A 21,996-nucleotide genomic window follows, 5' to 3' on the forward strand; every position below is an offset into this window, starting at 1 on the left:
GGATCGGATCCAATGCCCCAGTCCCCACTCACCTTCACCGACCCCAGCTGCCCACGGTCCTCCGCAGCAAGTAACGGAAGTGGGTCACCGGAAGATGTTTCCTCAGCCAACCCCAAAGCCAAGGGGGTGGGCCTTGCTTCTCAGATCAGCCAATAGAGATGAGGGCTGGTTCCGGAAGTATCTCCCCGGGGGCGGGCACAGCGCCTCCGCCGCGCGGGTCCCCGGGCGCTGGTTGGGGGCGCTCCCGTCCCTCTCCCCTCTGCCCCACCCCCGCCGATGGGCCGGCCCGGCTCTCCCTGCCGAGAAATGGGCCGGCCCGGCTGCGCGCGGGCAGCAGCGGCGGCGGCGGCGGCCCAAGATGGCGGAACTGCAGCTGGACCCGGCGATGGCGGGGCTGGGAGGGGGCGGCGGGAGCGGGGTGGGCGACGGGAGTGGCCCAGTCCGCGCGCCCCCCAGCCCACGCCCGGCTGGCCCCACGCCCCGCGGGCATGGCCGCCCGGCTGCCGCCGTCGCGCAGCCGCTGGAGCCGGGTCCCGGACCACCCGAGCGGACAGGGGGCGGCGGCGCGGCCCGCTGGGTCAGACTGAACGTGGGAGGCACCTACTTCGTGACCACCAGACAGACCTTAGGCCGGGAGCCCAAGTCATTCCTCTGCCGCCTCTGCTGCCAGGAGGACCCGGAGCTGGACTCAGACAAGGTGTGCCCCGCCCTCGGGCGCGCCCCCGGGCCTTCGGACCCCCTGGTTTCTCCTAGATCGGTCCCCAGAGTCCTGAGACACGCTCCTCACAGGCAGCCCCCTCAGGCCGGGACCCCATCCTCCCCCTGCCTCCCACACTACTCGCAGGGGCCTCAGAGGGACCTCCCACTCCCCTTCTGCCATGCTGAGGCATACTCCGGCTTTTTCCCTGACCCCGCCCTTCGTTCTCCGAGACTCCTTCCCACACTGCGCCCACCTGCACCCACGAGAACGCACTCCACACCCCTTCTCCATATTCTCTGCCCCTGACATCCCACTGAGATCTGCATGAGTTTTCCCTGGCTCCACTTCAGCCCCCCCACTGCCGGTGCCAGATGCATCCAGAACTGGGTGAGGGTGAGCTCAGGCATCCTTGTGGCTTTCTCAGACTCCCTCTCGGACCCCTCTGCCAAGTTGGGCTTCGACAGCTGCAGGAAGTGCTCCTTGTGATATCACACTGCTTTCTTATAGTCCTGGTCGCAGAACTTTTATGTGTTTAGTCACTGGTTTAGGTCCATATTTAGATCAAATGCGTTTTTTTGGAAAGAGGTTACCGTTTGCCGCTGCAAATCTAGGCTAAGACAGAAGGAAAATGAAAATTTTCCCGGGAAAATTTTGGGTAGGATGCGTGGCTGCTAACCAAAGGGTTGAGAGGTGACAAGACACTTAAACCATTTCTAGTTTGAACTGTGTCAATTTCTTTTTAACTTTACGTGTTCACCTTTAAGTTCTCAACTTAAAGGCACTGACCATAACTCACACCATCTTATATCCCATATAGCACTCAGCTGGTCACCTCAAAATAGAGCTGGAATTTGTTGTTACAAATGTTGTAAACATTTGTTGTTTTCGTTTATTCCTCTTCTCTAAGAAATCTCAGATTGATGGAAACCTATCCTGCCCTAACTTTAAAGAGATTTCAAAACCCTTGCTTATAAAGGAATTATTTTTATCTACCCTGTATCCTCCTTGTGGTAATAGAAGCCAATTTCTTCTTGTTCCTTTTACTGTAAAGATGAGTAGGATTAAAGCTGCTCAGAGCCAAGTCCTGGCAGTATCAAGCTTCCTCTGGGCACAGAGCTGGGGTGTGTGAGATTACAGCTGGCAGTGCAAACTCCCACTGATGTTGGCCTTGAGCTCAGGAGCATTGCCAACTACACAGAGGTTTTCTTGGAATTAGGAATGCAGTTCAGAGGCAGTGGAAAAGTCAGAATGTCCATCTCAAGCAAATATTTCAATTACACAGCTATGGCATTTTCTCCCTTTCTTAATAACAAACACCCTACAGAAGAATGTTTGTCACTGTAATTATTGTCCGGGCAAAGATTTCGAATTCCAGCCAGTAAGTAAATGCCTAAATGAGTATGACTGTCTGTAACACCCTACCTAAGATGATCTTAATGTACAAGATACATAAAGCTATAGCTTTCTTACCAATAGTTTGTGATAAACAAATGTGTAACAAAACTTGCCATCACTAAAGTCTGTTTTAGCTGATGGAATGAATTGTCTTGGGGCGCTGACAAAGATGGTGAAACCCTGCCCTGCCTTTGTTTAAAATACTCCTCAAAGCTCCACAATGATACCCTTGTGTTTGGTTGGCAGGATGAGACAGGAGCCTATCTGATTGACAGGGACCCCACCTACTTTGGTCCTATCCTAAACTACCTCCGCCATGGGAAACTCATCATCACTAAGGAGTTGGCAGAAGAAGGTAAGAGCACTGTTTGCATTGGGGATTTTCAAAATGCAAGTAGAATCTTTAAAGTTGTTTTACAGATTTCAATTTTGTTTGACATTTTCATCAAGCTCATGTGCAGGTATAGTTTCAGGTTTATGAAACAGAGCAGAAACTACCAGTCTTGTCTGAGGGAGTCATGATTAAGGAAGCCTCCTTAGGCTTTGTTCAGCTTCCTGGGTGAGAAGGAAGATAGGTATCTCAGCTTTGCAGATAACTTCAGGAGTTCTTTCCGAATCTCCAGAATTGTCACAATCCTTTTTTTACATTTATTTGTGTGCTAGCAGTGAGTGTCTGTAGTCTGAAGAAGCAAGACATCTCTGACATTCAGTTATTTATAGTTTTAATTTTGGTTTGAACTCGCAGTTGTACAAAAATAATAAAGGCTTGGCCTCATTTCTTTTAAGACTCTGGCCTCATGCTTCCCTATAAATGTTTGCAGCTGACCTAATTCATTCTCTAGTTCATTGTCAGGTGTATCATCACTTGCTGTATCTTTGTGGTTTGTAGGGCATTGGGACTGTAAGTGGGTCTAGTCCACTTTCTACAAGGCTTGGCGTGGTCCCACTGAAGGCATTCAGTTGTAAAGGGGACTGTCCCTAAATCCAGGGCACCCTGATCTGGGAGCTTTGGCTCTGAGTAAGAAAGCTTGTAATGGCTGTACTAGTTAATGAAGTGACAGCGAAACAACTCTGTTTCAGCCAGTAGAAAGAGGAATTGCTCTCTTTTTTTAAATGTCCCTTTTTAAACAATATTTCAAATGCACAGAGAAGTAGTGGGAATAGTACAGTGAATTCCATGCATCCACTACCCAGCTTCAACAATTACCAACTCATGGGTGATCTTAATCTTATTTCTTTTTCTTTTTTAATTTTTGTGAGTACCTAGTAGGTGTATATATTTATGGGGTACATGAGATTTTTCTTTTTTTTTTTTTTTTTTCCTTCGCTCAGGCTGCAGTGCACTGGCACGATCTCGGCTCACTGCAACCTCAGCCTCCTGGGTTCAAGCGATTCTCCTGCCTCAGCCTCCCAAGTAGCTGGGATTACAGGCGTGCGCCATCATGCTTGACTAATTTTTTATATTTTTAGTAGAGACAGGGTTTCACCATGTTGGCCAAGCTGGTCTTGAACTCCTAACCTCAAGTGATCCACCTGCCTCAGCCTCCCAGAGTGCTGGGATTACAGGCCTGAGCCTCTGCACCTGACCTGAGATGTTTGGATACAGGCATGCAGTGTGAAATCAGCACATCATGGCGAATGGGGTATCCATCCCCTCAAGCATCTATCCTTTGTGATACAAACAATTCAATTACCCTCTTTTAGTTAAGTATCTTTTCTAATGCCTTTAATTTAAAAAACTTTATTTTGAAGTAATTTAAACTTAGAGAAAAGAGCAAGAATAACACAGAGAACTCGCTATATCCCAGATTAACCAATTTTCAATGTTATTTTTGTCATATTCGGGATTTGGGGAGATCTTTTTGTTTGTTTTTTAAGAGTCAGAGTCTCACTATCTTATCTTGCCCAGGCTGGTCTCAAACTTCTAGCCTCACATGCTCCTCCTGCCTCAGCCTCCTGAGTAGCTGGGATTATAGGCACGAGCCATCATGCCCAGCTTTTTTTTTTTTTTTTTTTTTTTTTTGAGACGGAGTCTTGCTCTGTTGCCCAGGCTGGAGTGCAGTGGCGCAATCTCGGCTCACTGCAAGCTCCACCTCCCAGGTTCACGCCATTCTCCTGCCTCAGCCTCCCGAGTAGCTGGGACTATAGGTGCCTGCCACCACACCCAGCTAATTTTTTGTATTTTTAATAGAGACAGGGTTTCACCGTATTAGCCAGGATGTTCTTGATCTCCTGACCTTGTGATCTGCCTGCCTCAGCCTCCCAAAGTATTGGGATGACAGGCGTGAGCCACCACGCCTGGGCTTTTTTTTTTTTTTGGCGACAGAGTCTCCCTCTGTCGCCCAGGCTGGAGTAAAATGGCACGATCACAGCTCACTGCAACATCCACCTCCCGGGTTCAAGCGATTTTCCTGCCTCAGCCTCCTAAGTACCTGGGATTACAGGTGCATGCCACCATGCCTGGCTAATTTTTTTATTTTTAGTAGAAATGGGGTTTCACCATGTTGGTCAGGCTGGTCTTGAACTCCTGACCTCGTGATCCACCCGCCTTGGCCTCCCAAAGTGCTGGGATTACAGGCGTGAGCCACCATGCCCGACATTTTTTTTTTTAAATCATATTTGCATTGTCCTTCATTCTCTCTTCCCCACTCCCTACCCCCATCCTCTTGCCTCTCCCACCACGGTTATTTCTGAACTATTTGAGAGTAGATTGCAGATTTCACCCCTTAATATTTGTATATATTTCCCAAGAACAAGGATATTCTCTTATGTAACCACAGACAGTACAGTTATCAAACCCAGGAAATTTAATACTGATGCTTTTATCTACAGTTTATATTGCAGTTTTGTCAGTTGTCCTAATAATGGCCTCTATAGCAAATTTGTTCCTGTAGGATCACACATCTCATAGTTGCCCAAAGGCCTTTGAGTTCATTTAGCATGCAAGTCTTTAAATGGTTGCCTTTTATATTGTTCAGATGATGAGCATCCTATTAAGTTTGGCCCACATACATTTGTACACACACCTCCACCCCCCCCCCAGTCCTTTTGAGGGCAGATTGGACAAAAATATCAAGTTCAGGAGGTGTCCAGCATGACTAGTTCCAGGAACTAAGTGACATATGGGAAAAGTGTCCTGCAGCTAATGGGCAGGTGCCAGGTAGGGAAAGGAGGGTTGAAATGGAGTGAGCAGAACATACCCTGGTGTTTGACTAATTTATGTTGGAGAAAAGGTCATGGGTTTACTGAAAATAGCAAAGAGATATTTCCTAGCAGAAGGAGAGAGATTGGATTTGCATTTAAATAATGCAGTTTTTAGGCCAGGAGCTGTGGCTCATGCCTGTAATCCCAACACTTGGAAGGCCAAGGTGGGCGGATCACTTGAGGTTAGGAGTTTGAGACCAGCCTGGCCAACATGGCACAACCCCATCTCTGCAAAAAATACAAAAATTGGCCGGGCGCGGTGGCTTACGCCTGTAATCCCAGAACTTTGGGAGGCCGAGGCAGATGGATCACCTGAGGTCAGGAGTTCAAGACCAGCCTGACCAACATGATGAAACCCTGTCTCTACTAAAAATACAAAAAATTAGCTGGGCATGGTGGCAAACACCTGTAATCCCAGCTACTTGGGAGGCTGAGGCAGCAGAATCTCTTGAACCCAGCAGGCGGAGGTTGCAACGAGCCAAGATCATGCCATTGCACTCCAACTTGGGCAACAAGAATGAAACTTTGTCTCGGGCTGGGGGAAAAAAATACAAACATTAGCCGGGTGTGGTGGTGTGTGCCTGTAGTCCCAGCTACTTGGGAGACTGAGGCAAGAGAATCATTTGAACCCAGGAGGCGGAGGTTGCCGTGAGCCAAGATCGCACCACTGGACTCCAGCCTGGGCGACAGAGTAAGACTCCATCTCAAAAAATAAGTAAATAAATAAATAAGCAGTTTTTAGCAAGCATGTAACCTTCAGCCTCTCCTTGGTGTTTTTCTGGCAAAGTCTCCCACCTATCTGACTGCAGTTTTGTCCTTGTTCCAGGTGTGCTGGAGGAAGCGGAGTTTTACAACATCGCGTCCCTTGTGCGGCTGGTTAAGGAAAGGATACGGGACAATGAGAACAGAACTTCACAAGTAATGTATTTGGAACTGTTAAGGAGGGATGTCTCAGGTGGGCTTCTGTTGGTCGGTCTGTGATTTGAAGAGGATGCCTTTACCCTTAGAGCTGGAGGTGTGTGTGGAACACCGTTTGCAGTGCAGGGAATGCACACCCAGCCAAACTGCACAGGAGAAGAGAAGAAACCACAAAGAAAACAGAATAGGCCTATGTCCCAATAGAATGAGAAGATTGTCGCTGCTCACCAGATGGCAGGAGGAGGCGCCCAGGGCACTTTAGGTCCAAAACCTGTTCTCTGCCCGAGTATGTCTCCCTCCTAAAGACCATAGAAGTCTTGGTTCCACCTGTTGGCCACTCTTTTTTTTTTTTTTTTTTTTTATGAGATGGAGTCTCACTCTGTCGCCCAGGCCGGAGTGCAGTGGTGCAATCTCGGCTCACTGCAACCTCTGCCTCCCAGGTTCAAGCAATTCTCCTGCCTCAGCCTCCCGTGTAGCTGGGACTACAGGTGTGTGCCACCACGCCTGACTAATTTTTGTATTTTTTTAGTAGAGATGGGGTTTCACCATGTTGGTCAGGCTGGTCTCAAACTCCCGACCTCAGGTGATCCGCCCGCCTCAGCCTCCCAAAGTGCTGGGATTACAGGCGTGAGCCACTGCACCCAGCTTGGCCGCTCTTTATGGAGATGAGCCTTTAGCATGTGATGGAGTCACATACGGCTCCTGTGAGCCACTTGAAACCAGTCTCATGGGGTAGGCTTTAGCAGCTGCTTGTGAACCATGCTTTTTTTTGAGACAGAGTCTTACTCTGTCCCCCAGGCTGGCCTCCCAAAGTGCTAGGATTACAGGAGTGAGCCACCGCGCCCAGCCTGAACCGTGCTTCTAAGAACATAATATCAAGCTGCTCTTTATGATGGTGTCTTGATTTTGTCGGGGAGAGGGAGGACAAGGTCTCACTCCCGTTTCCCAGGTTGGAGTGCAGTGGCATGATCACAGCTCACTGCAGCCTTGACTTCCCAGGCTCAGGTGATTTTCCTACCTCAGCCTCCCGAGTAGCTGGGACTACAGTTGCAAGCCACCACACCTGGCTAATTTTTTGTATTTTGGGTAGAAACGAGCCTTATTGGCCAGGCTGGTCTCAAACTCCTGAACTCAAGCAACCCACCCACCTCATCCTCCCAAAGTTCTGGAATTACAGGTGTGAGCTACTGCACCTGGCCTTGATTTTCATATTAACTCAGATACAGTAACAAGAGTGAAAGGGAATTTGCCCACCTAGTTAGAGGAAAGAAAGATGTTAGGGCACATCTATTTCACATCCTGCCATTCGTCGTATGTTTGTCATGTGTTTGAATGGCCATAATAGCTTCTCTTTGGCCCTTGGGATTCTGTAAGTAATTGAAAGTCCTTGCCCTCAAGAAGCTTGAAGTTGGCCGGATGCGGTGGCTTACGCCTATAATCCCAGCACTTTGGGAGGCCGAGACGGGCGGATCATGAGGTCAGGAGACCGAGACCATCCTGGCTAACACGGTGAAACTCCATCTCTACTAAAAATACAAAAAAATTAGCCGGGCATGGTGGTGGGTGCCTGTAGTCCCAGCTACTCGGGAGGCTGAGGCAGGAGAATGGTGTGAACCCAGGAGGCGGAGCTTGTAGTGAGCCAAGATAGCGCCACTGCACCACTCCAGCCTGGGCGACAGAGGGAGACTCCATCTCAAAAAAAAAAAAAAAAAAAAAAAAAAAGAAGCTTGAAGTATAGCCAGGAAAATAGACCCTCTCTTTCATGCAATTAGACTGTTTTAAGAAACTGCAACTACAGAGTTAACAGTAAGAAGGCAAAGTCGTGCTCCACCATGACTACCTGTCTTGTAGCATAATTGCCTCTTTTTCCATCAGATACTGGTGGCAGATGCTTTAGGTATAATCTATTGCAGCACAGAATTTTCCTGCCATTAAGAAGGCAGGAATATTATTCTTTTTTCTTCTTTTTCTTTCTTTCTTTTTTTTTTTTTGAGACAGTTTTGCTCTGTCACCCAGGCAGGAGTGCAGTGGCATGATCTTGGCTCACTGCAACCTCTGCCTCCCAGGTTCAAGCGATTCTCATGTCTCAGCCACCTGAGTAGCTGTGATTACAGGTGTGTGCCACAACGCCTGGCTAATTTTTATATTTTTAGTAGAGATGGTGTTTTGCCATATTGTCCAGGCTGGTCTTGAACTTCAGGCCTCAAGTGATCCACTTGTCTCAGCCTCCCAAAGTGCTGGGATTACAGGCATGAGCCACCACGCCTGGCATAAGTTTACTTTTAAAAGTAAAAAATAATGCCTTGCTCTTTCTGTGTTAGACTTCATATATCAAAGTTTTCTGGCTCTAGGCCAGGTATGGTGGCTCACGCCTGTAATCCCAGCACTCTGGGAGGCTGAGGAGGGCGGATCACTTGAGGTCAGGAGTTCAAGACCAGCCTGACCAACATGGTGAAACCCTGTCTACTGGCCGGGTGTGGTGGCTCATGCCTGTAATCCCAGCATTTTGGGAGGGCGAGGCGGGTGGATCACCTGAGGTTGGGAGTTCAAGACCAGCCTGACCAACATGGAGAAACCCCGTGTCTACTAAAAATACAAAAGTAGCCGGGGTGGTAGCACATGCCTGTAATCCCAGCTACTTGGGAGGCTGAGGCAGGAGAATGGCTTGAACCCAGGAGGAGGAGGTTGTGGTGAGCCAAGATCACTCCATTGCACTCCAGCCTGGGCAACAAGAGCGAAACTCCATCTAAAAAAAAAAAAAGATAGAAACCCTGTCTACTAAAAATACGAAAATTGTCTGAGTGTGGTAGCGGGCGCCTGTAATCCCAGCTACTTGGGAGGCAGGAGAATCGCTTGAACTGAGATAGGAGAGGTTGCAGTGAGCTGAGATGGCACCACTGCACCCCAGCCTGGGCAACAGAGTGAGACTCCATCTCAAAAAAAAAAAAAAAAAAATTTTCTGGCTCTAATGGAATATTTGGATGAATTACTGACACTAATGATGAAAAATTAACTCTTTTATCCACTTTATCTCCAGCAGTTTGCAAAAGTGAAGAGAAGGGCTTATTCATTTCGTTTTCTTCCATCTAGCCGACAGCTGAAAGGCTCCTTTTTGATGTTCAAAGGTGGCTTTGTAGTTGGTTTGCAGATTACCACTTGGAATGTGATCCAGTGTCACCAGTCTCTTTGCTATCTTACCTTTACGTGGTATCTTTCACTATTGTAGATATTTAATAGTTTAGACATTTTGGTAATCTAGCCTTATCCTCAATTTCCCACATTCTAAAAAAAATTGTTTACTATTGATTTTGATGGTACCATGAATTATGTAATTTGAAGTGATTCAAGTCATGGTACCTGAACATTCTCCCTTCTTCGTCATTAGCTAATTCCTGGAGAGCATTATAAGATTTCTGTTTGATGACCGCAATTAAATTAATTAGTCTTCTAGATTCTGAAGGCTCGTGGATTTATACCGCTTTGGAAACTTTTTTGTTCTAGGAACGTCAAGACCTTTTTGATGTTAACTATCTTTCCATCTGTCCTTTTTATGTAGTGAAACTGAAAAATGGATTTGATGTTATTCAAAGACACCCTCTTTTGTACTTGTTGTATGTGGCTCTAAGATGAAGTTGGCTGTGTGTGGATTTTCGTTTTGTTTCATTTTGTATTTTTCTTTATTTTTTTGTGTGTGGATTTTCAAACATGTTATCTCCTTGAACTTACTTGTAGCCCCTCACACATGCAGGATTCAAGTTAAGCCCAAGATGTGGGCCTCAACCCTACCTTCGGTTTCATGACCTCTTAGCTCTTAGTGGCTGCCACCACCTAACTACTTTCTTCTTTCTGTTTCTTTTTTTTTTTTTTTTTTTGGAGACAGAGTCTCGCTGTGTTGACCAGGCTGGAGTGCAGTGGTGCGATCTCAGCTCACTGCAACCTCTGCCTCCTGGGTTCCAGCGATTCTCCTTCCTCAGCCTCCCGAGTAGCTAGATTACAGGCGTACACCACCACGCCCGGCTAATTTTTGTATTTTTAGTAGAGACAGGGTTTCCTCATGTTGGCCACGCTGGCCTCAAACTCCTGATCTTAGGTGAGCCACCCACCTCAGCCTCCCAAAGTGCTGGGATTACAGGCATGAGCAACCATACCCAGACTCCTATTTCTTATAATAGTATTTTTTGTAGGTGGTTGATCTTGGTGCATTTCAGAGCACAAGTGGTTTACTTTGGAAGGGAGAAAAAAGAGGCAGTATAATGGCATCTTAAATACCTGGGATTTTGACAGCTGTGGCCAACATCACAGATCTTTTGTGATACTCTGAATTTTGTACTTTATACATTTGGTTTCCAAAATATGTGGTTAGAACCAATTAAAATCTTCAGAGGATTTGTACTATATGTAATATGGAAGGAAATCTTTGAAATCCTTAGTACTTTGGTTAATGATAGTTATACCTCTTTTTTTTTTCTGTCACCCAGGCTGGAGTGCAATGGTGCGATCTCAGCTCACTGCAACCTCTGCCTCCCGGGTTCAAGCATTCTGCCGCCTCAGCCTCCCAAGTAGCTGGGATTACAGGCACGCACCACCTCACCCAGCTAATTTTTTGTGTTTTTAGTAGAGATGGGGTTTCACCATGTTGGCCAGGCTGGTCTTGAACTCCCAACCTCAGATGATCCGCCCACCTCGGTCTCCCAAAGTGCTGGGATTATAGGCGTGAGTCACTGCACCCGGCGATCATTATACCTCTTTTGGGAGAAAACAGAAGAAAAAATACAGCATTGTTGGCCGGACGCAGTGGCTCACACCTGTAATCCCAACACTTTGGGAGGCCGAGGTGGGCGGATTGCCTCAGGTCAAGACCAGCCTGGCCAACATGGCGAAATCCTGTCTCCACTAAAAATACAAAAAAATTGGCTGGGCACAGTGGCTCATGCCTGTAATCCCAACACTTTGGGATGCCGAGGTGGGCGGATTGCCTCAGGTCAAGACCAGCCTGGCCAACATGGCGAAATCCTGTCTCCACTAAAAATACAAAAAAATTGGCTGGGCACGGTGGCTCATGCCTGTAATCCCAGCACTTTGGGGGACCAAGGCGGGCGGATCACCTGAGGTCAGGGGTTCGAGACCAGCCTGGCCAACATGGTGAAACCTCGTCTCTACCAAAAATACAAAAATTAGCCAAGCATGGTGGTGGGCGCCTGTAATCCCAACTATTCAAGAGGCTGCTGAAGCAGAAGAATCGCTTGAACCCAGAAGGTGGAGATTGCAGTGAGCTGAGATGGCGCCACTGCACTCCAGCCTGGGCGACAGAGCAAGACTCTGTCTCAAAAAAGGAAAAAAAAATAAAACAAAAATTAGCTGGGCATAGTGGCACATGCCTGTAATCCCAGCTACTCAGGAGGCTGAGGCAGGAGAATCGCTTGAACCGGGGAGGTGGAGGTTGCAGTGAGCCAAGATCGCCCCACTGCACTCCAGACTGGGCAACAGAGCGAGACTCCATCTCAAAAATAATAATAAGGCCGGGTGCGGTGGCTCATGCCTGTAATCCCAGCACTTTGGGAGGCCAAGGCAGGTGGATCATGAGGTCAGGAGTTGAAGACCAGCCTGGCCAACATGGTGAATCCCGGTCTCTACTAAAAATACAAAAATTAGCCAGGCGTAGTGGCAGGTGCCTGTAATCCCAGCTATTCGGGAGGCTGAGGCAGGAGAATCGCTTGAACCCGGGAGGCGGAGTTGCAGTGAGCTGAGATCGCACCGCTGTACTCCAGCCTGGGTGACAGAGTGAGACTGTGTCTTAAAAAATAATAATAAATAGGCTGGGCGTGGTGGCTCACGCCTGTAATCCCAGCACTTTGGGAGGCCGAGGTGGGTGGATCACGAGGTCAGGAGATCGAGACCATCCTGGCTAACATGGTGAAACCCCGTCTCTACTAAAAAATACAAAAAAATTAGCCGGGCGTGGTGGCAGGCGCCTGTAGTCCCAGCTACTTGGGAGGCTGAGGCAGGAGAATGGCATGAAGCTGGGAGGCGGAGCCTGCAGTGAGCCAAGATTGCGCCACTGCACTCCAGCCTGGGCGACAGAGCAAGACTCCGTCTCAAAAAAATAAATAATAATAATAAAAAATAATAATTTACCTTATTTTTGACTTGGGGAAATGGATTAAATCTAAGTTTGTTGGCATAGTTGCTCAATCATTCATCCCTCTGAAGTTCAGAATTATTTTACCTTTTTTTTCTTTAATTCCTTGGATACGTTTTTATTGAAAAGCCACAGTATGCTGGCTTGTGGTCATTTAAAAAAAAAAAAATTTTTAAGAGAAGGGAAAAAAAGAAACGCCACAGTACTATTTGTAAAAGGGGATAGTGGGTGGCTGCCAAGAAAAGATTTCCAAGCAAACTCCTTTTCAGTGTTTATTCATTTGAAGAGCCTCCTTGGGGCAGCTGCAAACTGTGGTATCCTTGGTGCTGTTCTCAGTCTGCGCCTGGTCATTGCAGGGCCCCGTGAAGCACGTGTACAGAGTCCTGCAGTGTCAGGAAGAAGAGCTCACGCAAATGGTGTCCACGATGTCCGACGGCTGGAAATTCGAACAGGTACATGTCTTACAGAGCAGCAATCCCAGGCCCCGTTCAAGGGGTCTGCAGCTCTTCAAACAATCAGTGTGGATGGCCAATTAATAACCATGGGAGATGGGTACAGCCAGGTGGGATCCTATTCCAAAACATGGGCAAAGAGCCATTTGGTGGGCACTGCTGTCCTAGTGGTACGTGAGGAGTTGGGGAAACAGAGGAGCATCATGTCTTGGCTTCACACCCGGAAGCCAACAAGCGGTTTAGGCTTGAAGTGCCTCAAAGCCTTTGGTTTTTGTTCCTTCACAGGGATTGTAGAATGAGTCTCTAAAGGAGACTGGGATTTGACAACAATCCTTCCATTTTTTTTCCCAGGGTCAGAACTTTTTGGTTCTGAATGTCTTATGTAATCCACCACGAAGAGCTCGGTGAACAGCTGTGCTAGGAAGGATCAGGCGCCCTGGGAAGTGTGGTGCGGCCGTTTGTTTATCCCACTTCTCTCCGCCTCGTGCTTACGATTGAGCTATCAAAACAAAGCTATGACAGTTGGAGCTTCACTGTTTTCCTCCATTAGATGGCAGACTTGTTAAATTGTCTGTTGCCTTCAAAACATAGGAAGGCCAGAGCGAATAGAGTAAATATGATTTTAAACGGATTATGCCTACTTATGTGTAGAGTTTTAAGAGGTCAACAGCTGTCTCACCAGACGCTTACCTTCTAAAAGAAAACTCACACTTTGCATTAATGCTGTTATCTCACAGATCAAGTGCAAAGCTGTCTCTGCCTTCAGAGCTGGCGGTGATTATTCCTCACACTTAGCTTCCACCACGGAATCCGCTCTGCCTGTGTCTGTCAGCCTGGTTCTTACTGGGCATGGGTTGTAAAACGTTGCCAAGGGTTTAATGCCCTCCACTCCAGAAGTATTTTTCCTAATATGAGCTCTTAAGCAAAGGATTTTTTTAATGTATTCTTTGTGAAACTAAAATGAATAATTTCTTGTTAATTTTTCATCTTATTACTGTCCTGTGGGAAGACGGAGGGTGTTCTCATTGCCTGCCTTCTGGATGAGGAAGTTAGTTTCAGGCAGGTGGAGGCACCCCCAGCCCCGTCCTACCGCAGTCAGCCATGCGGCCCACGTGAGGCCTCGCCTGCTCACTGGGATGCCCTCACCCTCAGCCTGAGCTGCTCCCCTGCGTGTGTGTTTCCTCTTTAGAATTAAATTCTGAATTCTATTATCCAAAAAGGTTAAAAGTACCAGCATGCTGGGCACGGTGGTTCACACCTGTAATCTCGGCACTTTGGGAGGCCATGGTGGGAGGATTGCTTGAGTCCTGGAGTTCAGAGACCAGCCTGGGCAACATAGTGAGACCCCCCTTCTCTATCAAAAATAAAAGAATTAGCCAGGCATGGTGGCACACACCTGTAGTCCCAGCTACTCAGGAGGCTGATGTAGGAGGATCACTTGAGCCCAGGAGGTGGAGGCTACAGTGAGCTGTGATTGCACCACTGCACTCCAGCTTGGGTGACAGAGCTGGACCCTGTCTGGAAGTAAAAAGTACCAGCAGCATATGACTTCCAGTAGCTGATCAGTGATTGGCTTGGTGCTTTCCAGAGCCTCCTGTCTCCAGTCTAGGGCTTCTGCTGATAGAGGAGCCAGCTGTATGTGTGACTGAAGCAAGTGTTCATTTTGTTGGCAGATGCGTTCTGTCTTCCCTTGGTGTGCTCGAGGGGGCGTGGGCATGTTAATCCTGCCGCTGACTGTGAGGGGACTTTAGAGCTTGGGTGAGGGGACAGTGGAGCTCATACTTTTCCTCCTGGGGAGGCCTCACCAGTGATGCCCTGATGAAGGACAGGCCCATTTCTCCCCGGGGGCTTTGGTAGTCACAGAGAACTCATATAAAGAGTTAAACCTTTGAGAACTCAAACAAAAGTTCAGTCGGAAGAGGGGTGATTTGTGTAGCACTTTCGTATGTTAAGGTGGCCATGTGAATGTTCACCGTATTCTTGGTTCATCAGCTCATCAGCATTGGATCTTCCTATAACTACGGCAATGAGGATCAGGCAGAATTCCTCTGTGTTGTCTCCAGAGAACTAAATAATTCTACCAACGGCATCGTCATAGAGCCGAGCGAAAAGGCGAAGGTAAGGAGCCCCTCCCCCGGGCAGTTGCCTCTGGCTTGCTTGTTTGCACCCCCTCCGTGGGCTTTTCCTGAACTCTTGCTCCTCACTTCTTCCCTGGCCCTCTGGAGCCAGCGTTGCATTTTCCCCTCGTTTTGTTCTTTTTGACTGTTTTAATTTAAATTGGGAGTTACGGAGCACTCACAGGTGTTTTTAGTTAGGAAATATGAACCTAAAAAGGGTAGACTTTCTCCATCCTCTACCAAATCAATGAAAAAGAAAAGCTGGTTGCTACTAATTACTACAGGGTAGGATTTCTGAATTCAGACTTGGAAAGTATTTTGCATTTATTCTTTAAAACTGTTCTGTTTTCACTGCCTCAGGAGAAAAGGGTGTTTTCTTACCTTCGTGACCTTTACCTCCCTTAAGTTCCTGGAAAATTGTTTGGCACTGTTTCTTTTCCCTCCACTGTGCACCCCCCTCACCCCCAACACACACACACACACACACACACACACACACACACACACACACACACACACACACACACACAGCTTCTAAATCGTGGATACCAGGTAAGCTGGAACCACTTCCTTTCAGTTGGCAAAGCTTTGGTCCAACAGCACATAAGCTTTAGACCCAGCTGTGTCCAGCAAGAGAGTGTTTCGCACCAGAAGCACTGCGGGTGAGGCTGCGGCTGCACCCCTGCTTGCTTCCTGGGATGACAGGACCGTCATGCCACTCATCGGGTCCAGTGGAAAGCATCCCCCGACATCTCTGTCTCCCTCAGCAGCCTCAGCCTCTCCCCAATCTCCAACTTTCAGATTCTTCAGGAGAGAGGATCGCGGATGTAAACTAAGACCCCGAAAACTCCAGACCTTCAGGAGAGCAGTCAGCAGAGCCCCTCTGTGAAGTGAAACCTCGCTCCTGTCCAGTGACCGAGCCACTGCAAAGCACAGCTGAGCCTGGCCCCCTGTGAAGAAGTGTTCTGGTCAAAACTAAAGGAACTCGCTCCCCACCTGCAGGACTCCGAAGACAGATGCGACTTCCGGCTGCAGAATACCTTTTCAGAAACCTGCTTTCATTTGCTTAGCCAGTGTTAGATCTTTACAACAGCAGCTGGGCTGGGTTCCCAGTCGGAGCCTTTTGGGGATCTGGGGGATGAGGGCGGAAGGCCTGGCTCCTTGGAAATGGCCTGTACTTTAAGGAAGCTGAAGCAAAGAGGATTGTTCCTGTGCCGTGCCATGGTTTCACCCTATGTGTGCCACATTGGACGTTAGCAGCTGCTTCGGAACACCGTCCCTCCTATGCACCCTCCAAGACCTGCAGCAGATGCAAAGGGTTCTAGCTGCAGTTTGTCGACTTGAGGTTTTAGGTAAAGCATAGAGTTGCCAGAGTACCCCGCATTCCCATGAATAGGGCCTCCAAGGAAAGGGAGGATGGGGTGTCCTTTGTTGTGATTGGAGGTTGGTGATCATTGCTCTGGATTTGGGGCTCCCGGCTGCCACCACATGCAGCTTTGCCTCAGCTTTCTCCAGCAGCCGGGACCCTCTGGAGAGCTTGTTTTCCCTCTAAGAGGAGGTTTGAGACAGGCGGCGTCCTGCACTGAGTCAGACAGACAAGTGGGAGCTGTAGGAACTGTACCTGCGGCCTCTTCTTACTCCCCATTGACCCTGTCTTCCTTCCCTGGCTTTTTCAACTGGACCAAAGATGAAGGCACTTATGGACCCGTTGATGGCTTGGAGTGGGGAAGGCTGTTTCTTTGAAAGTTGCCAAATGTGTTATGTTGTTGTGTCTCAAAGAGAGTTATTTCCGTGACTGTCTCTTGGAAATGCCTTGACTGAATGTGCAATATTTGTGTCTCTTGGTTTCTAACCTTGGTGGACCTGCTCCCCTCTGTACTGTCCCCAGTGGTGTGTATGTATGTGCTGGGCAGCCTGGGGACCCCCTGTGTCTCTGACCACCCCTCCCACCCCCGCCATTACTTTCTTTTCTGGAGTGCCATGCTGGCGAGGATCCAGATGCGGCAGCACCCTCTTTCGGGCTGCATCCACAGAGTTTGTGTCCACACTTTCTCTCCAAGTATGTGGGTCTCGCTGAGCAGTCATGGAATGCGGTGGAGCCAGGGGACCCTGTCCGCCCCCAATAACTTTCAGTAGTATGGCAGATGGCACAGAGAAAGGGAAGGGGCTCTGGGGACTGCTCCTTCTATGAAAGCCTCCTCGAGCCACGTGCTTCTGGGCACCTGCAGAAGTGATGTCCTCTGTGCTCCACAGCTCCCCTGCTTGCCAAGGTACGTCTGGGTAGTAGTTTCTGGAAATGACTGCAGACTGTGCCAAATGTCTTTTGAGCTTCTGACCTGACGATGCCCAGATGGCTTAACTTTTCCCTAGGACCCTCACTCTCCTTTTGTTTCTCTGTATCTGTAGCATAGCATAGAACCCAGTATACAGGGGTTTCTGCTGACACATCAACGTCTACACACCTATGCGCCACATTTTACAGCTGTAAAGTGTTAGATGAACTGCCATCCTCAGTAAAAGCAGCCACCCCTTCAAGAGTCACAGGCATCCATCCAGTCATATCTTCCAGAGAAAAAAAAAAGTTAGATGTAGCCAAGGAAAGTAGTGATCACGGGAAGGACTGCTCTGAGCCGGGTAGGATGGAGGACTTTGGAAGAGGCGATCCTTGGCCAGGTCCAATGAGTAACATCAGACTGACAGAGGAAAAGCAGCTTGGTTTGCAGCCTTGTGCCCAGTCTCATTGAGGCACTTGTCTCTGTCTGCTTTCCTGGGGAATGCCTGATCAGCGTGGGCTGGGGCTCCTAGACCAACCCCAGCTTTCTCACCAGGTTCAGCAAGGAGGCCTCGGGGGCAGACACCAATGTTGAGCACCTTCTGAGGGCGCCGTTTCCTTCATTCCTCTTAGATTCCATAGTTGCCGCCATGAAAAGACTGCTCTTGAGCCCCAAGGCACAGGCACGTGCTCCGGGAAATAGACAGGAGTGGTATTTCCGCCCTCTTGGAGGGCTGGTGTTCACCAAGTTTCCCTCCTCGCTGCAACCCAATGACACCTGTATTGTTCCAGCGCTCCAGGACCCTGGTTTCTTAAGATTTCTGGGAGCGTTGTTCACCCACCCCCTTTAGGAACCAGGCTGGTGTTCTTGCTTGAAAGCCTTGTGCCCTCCGAGTGTCTGGCTGATCACATCAGAGAGGTCTGCGTGGCAGTTTGGGGCTGTCACGTGACCAGTGACCCACACTCTGCTGCCCAGTACTTCCAAGTAGGGAGGGTCCTGCCTTTTTCTCTGCCCTAGGTCTGGGACGCAGGTGATGCCAGCCAGGCCCAGGAGTGCCCAGCATCCCCCAACTGATGACACAGTAGCACTGATTCTGTCTTTTCCTCAGAATCTGGCCTTTTTCCATGGCAATGAGGTGGGGCCCAGCCTCCTCTAAAGTGGCTTTGTTTCTGCACAGTTGTAACTGCTCTTGGGGGTGTCAGTGAGGCTGGGAGCAGGGAGCCACGGGATGCTGAGAGAGGAGGCCCGAGAGGACACCCCACCCTCCAGCGTGGCCTTTGATCCGGACCTTAGGGACGAGGCTGTCACTGGTGGGCATCCTCTGTTCCTCTTTGTGTGTTTGAATAGTCTGAAATGCTGTGAGTTTTTTTTTGTGAATAAAGATATGAAACAAACTTCTGAATCTCAAGAACTCTGGTGTGTTTTCCATTACTGCAGTCTCCCAGTTCCCCCGTCACTTCCTGTCGATGGTTCTCACATGGGTTTCAGGAGATGACTTAACTACCTTTCCTACCAGGACAGCTGACCAAGTCCTTTTCTCCTGCTACTGAAACCACCAAAGGGGGTGTTGGGCCTTCTCCCTCCTCCCTTTCATTTTACTGAATCTGAAAAGACCCAGAGAATGCAGAGAAACAGAAGGTGGGACAGATGGGCTGCCCACCAGAGAGCTGGGAAGAGACAAGGGGAGGAGTGTGAGTTTTTTTTTGTTTTTTTTTTTTTCCGAGATGGAGTCTCGCTCTGTCTCCCAGGCTAGAGTGCAGTGGTGCAATCTCGGCTCACTGCAACCTCTGCCTCCCATGTTCAAGCAATTCTCCCTCGGCTTCCTGAGTAGCTGGGATTACAGGCGCCTGCCTGCGCGCCTGGCTAATTTTTGTATTTTTAGTAGAGACAGTATTTTGCCGTGTTGGCCAGGCTGGTCTCGAACTCCTGACCTCAGGTGATCCTCCCGCCTCGGCCCCCCAAAGTGCTGGGGTTACAGGCATGAGCCACCATCCCCGGCCATGAGATGGTTTTTAAGGGACAAGTCTTTCTGGAAGAGAGTGAGTGACTAGGTATAAGGAAGAGGATGAGTGAGAAACGTTTGGTGACAAGTAACCAACAAACAAGTATTGATCACTTCAGCATCAGGCGGGGCGTGGGATCCTCACAAGGTGTTAGTCCCTTCCGGACAGCACTCTCAGTAGGGAGACAAAACGGACTCACACAGCTTAGTGAACAGGATGTGTGGGTGCATCCGTCAGGGTCCAATTGAGAGACCACAGCAGTTGTTAACTGGTAGTGGAGAAAGGAAAGGGCAGGAGTGGACACTGAGGCATCACAATGTAGGGATTGCAGGGTGCAGTCCTCACTCCTGGGACCTGAGAACAGTGGGAAGACATTGGGATTATTAAAGTGGAGATTTGGCCGGGTGCAGTGGCTCACACCTGTAATCTCAACACTTTGGGAGGCCGAGGCAGGCGGATCACCTGAGGTCGGGAGTTCGAAACCAGCCTGACTAACGTGGAGAAACCCCATCTCTACTAAAAAATACAAAATTAGCCGGACCAGCTACTCGGGAGGCTGAGGCAGGAGAATCACTTGAACCTGAGAGGTGGAGGTTGTGAGCCGAGATCGCGCCATTGCACTCCAGCCTGGGCAACAAGAGCAAAACTCCGCCTCAAAAAAATAAAAGGGCTGGGCGCAGTGGCTCACGCCTGTAATTCCAGCACTTTGGGAGACGGAGGCGAGCGGATCACGAGGTCAGGAGATCGAGACTATCCTGGCCAACACGGTGAAACCCCATCTCTACTAAAAATATAAAAATTAACTGGGCATGGTGGCGGGTGCCTGTAATCCCAGCTACTCTACTCGGGAGGCTGAGGCAGGAGAATGGCTTGAACCCAGGAGGCAGAGGTTGCAATGAGCAGAGATCACGCCACTGCACTCCAGCCTGGTGACAGAGCAAGACACAGTCTCAAAAAAAAAAAAAAAAAGGAGATTCACCTGCACTTTGGGAGGCCAAGCTGGGAGGATTGCTTGAGCCCAGGAGTGTGAGATCAGCCTGGGCATCGTGGTGAGACTCTGTCTCTATGTAAAATTAAATCTAAAAATAAAATAAGCCGAGGTGTGGTGGCTCACACCTGTAATCCCAGCACTTTGGGAGGCCGAGGCAGGCGGATCACTTGAGGTCAGATGTTTGAGACCAGCCTGGCCAACATGGTGAAACCCTGTTTCTACTAAAAATACAAAAATTAGCCAGGCATGGTGGCGCGTGCTTGTAATCCCAGCTACTTGGGTGGCTGAGGCACGAGAATTGCTTGAACCCAGGAGGTGGAGGTTGCAGTGGGCCGAGATCACACCACTGCACTCCAGCCTGGGTGACAGAGATTGTGTCTCAAAATAAAAAGGAGATTCAAAAGGAGGGGACCGATGGAGAAGGACGTGCTGGCCAGTGGCAGCTGCTGCCTCTCAGAGGGTAGAGAAACCACCAAGAAACCAGCGCCACTCCTGGAATCAGCTATGCCAGCACACAGCAGTGTTCTGTGGTTTGGCTGACAACAGGAAATACATCGTCCCTCCTTTTTCTCTCGTCTTGCAGTCTCCCTCAGCCTGTCCTACCAGGTTGAGCTAGGTGGGGGAAAATGTGGCTCGGAGCAGAGTTCAGAGGGTGGGTTTGGGGCTGAGAGATGACAATGTGGTGACTGGCTCAGTCCACCTCTTTGGTTCCCCTCACATGTACATGCTTCTGCACATACTTGAACTTGCATAGGATGGTGAAAAACGCTGGGTGTGGTGGCTCACGCCTATAATCCCAGCACTTTGGGAGGCCAAGGCAGGTGGATCACCTGAGGTCAGGAGTTTGAGACCAGCCTGGCCAACATGATGAAACCCCGTCTCTACTAAAAATACAAAGAATTAGGCTGGGCGCGGTGGCTCACGCCTGTAATCCCAGCACTTTGGGAGGCCGAGGCGGGTGGATCACGAGGTCAGGAGATCGAGACCATCCTGGCTAACACGGTGAAACCCCGTCTCTAATAAAAATAAAAAAAAATTAGCTGGGCGTGGTGGTTGGCGCCTGTAGTCCCAGCTACTCGGGAGGCTGAGGCAGGGGAATGGCGTGAACCCGGGAGGTGGAGCTTGTAGTGAGCCGAGATCACGCCACTGCACTCCAGCCTGGGCGACAGAGCAAGACTCCGTCTCAAAAAAAAAAAAAAAAAAAATTAGCCAGGCGTGGTGGCGGGTGCCTGTAATCCCAGCTACTCTGGAGGCTGAGGCAGGAAAATCACTTTAACTCAGGAAACAGAGGTTGCAGTAAGCCGAGATCACGCCATTGTGCTCCATCCTGGGCAACAAGAGCGAAACTCCGACTCGGAAAAAAAGAAAAAAAAAAAGGATGGTGAGAAAACAACTTCATGCCTCCACGGAACAAGATACAACTACCCTTCTACAAGCAAAAATAATCTCTCCTTCCCTCCAAAATAAACACGAAGTGCCAAGTCATTGTATCCCTGTCTTAGAGACAGTCACTATTTCTGGGCTATGTTAATTGCTCCTAATTGCCAGGCTCACACCTGGAATCTCAGTACTTTAGGAGGCTGAAGTGGGAAGACTGCTTGAGGCCAGGAGTTCAAGACCAGGATGGGCAACATAGGCCCCATCTATACAATTTTTTTTTTTAATTAGCCTGGTGTGGTGGCACGTCCCTGTAGTTCCAGCTACTCAGGAGGCTGAGGTGGGAGGATCACTTGAGCCAAGGATTTCAAAGCTGCAGTGAGCTGTGCTCTCTAGCCTGAGAGACAGAGTGAGACACTGTCTCTTT

General features: G+C 49.0%; 1 protein-coding gene across 1 annotated transcript; it reads left to right on the forward strand.

Annotated features, from left to right (window-relative positions):
* The first annotated feature begins 300 nt into the window (after nucleotides 1–300).
* KCTD2 (potassium channel tetramerization domain containing 2) lies at nucleotides 301–18,592 on the forward strand. The gene is made up of 6 exons (XM_024234935.3): nucleotides 301–697; nucleotides 2,342–2,450; nucleotides 6,126–6,217; nucleotides 12,713–12,808; nucleotides 14,801–14,926; nucleotides 15,727–18,592. The coding sequence occupies exons 1-6, from the start codon at nucleotides 359–361 to the stop codon at nucleotides 15,754–15,756; spliced, it is 792 nt and encodes a 263-aa protein (XP_024090703.1). The 5' UTR covers nucleotides 301–358; the 3' UTR covers nucleotides 15,757–18,592.
* The last annotated feature ends 3,404 nt before the right edge of the window (nucleotides 18,593–21,996 follow it).

This window comes from Pongo abelii, chromosome 19 (genome assembly GCF_028885655.2).
Source record: "Pongo abelii isolate AG06213 chromosome 19, NHGRI_mPonAbe1-v2.0_pri, whole genome shotgun sequence".
In the NCBI taxonomy this organism is placed as follows: domain Eukaryota; kingdom Metazoa; phylum Chordata; class Mammalia; order Primates; family Hominidae; genus Pongo; species Pongo abelii.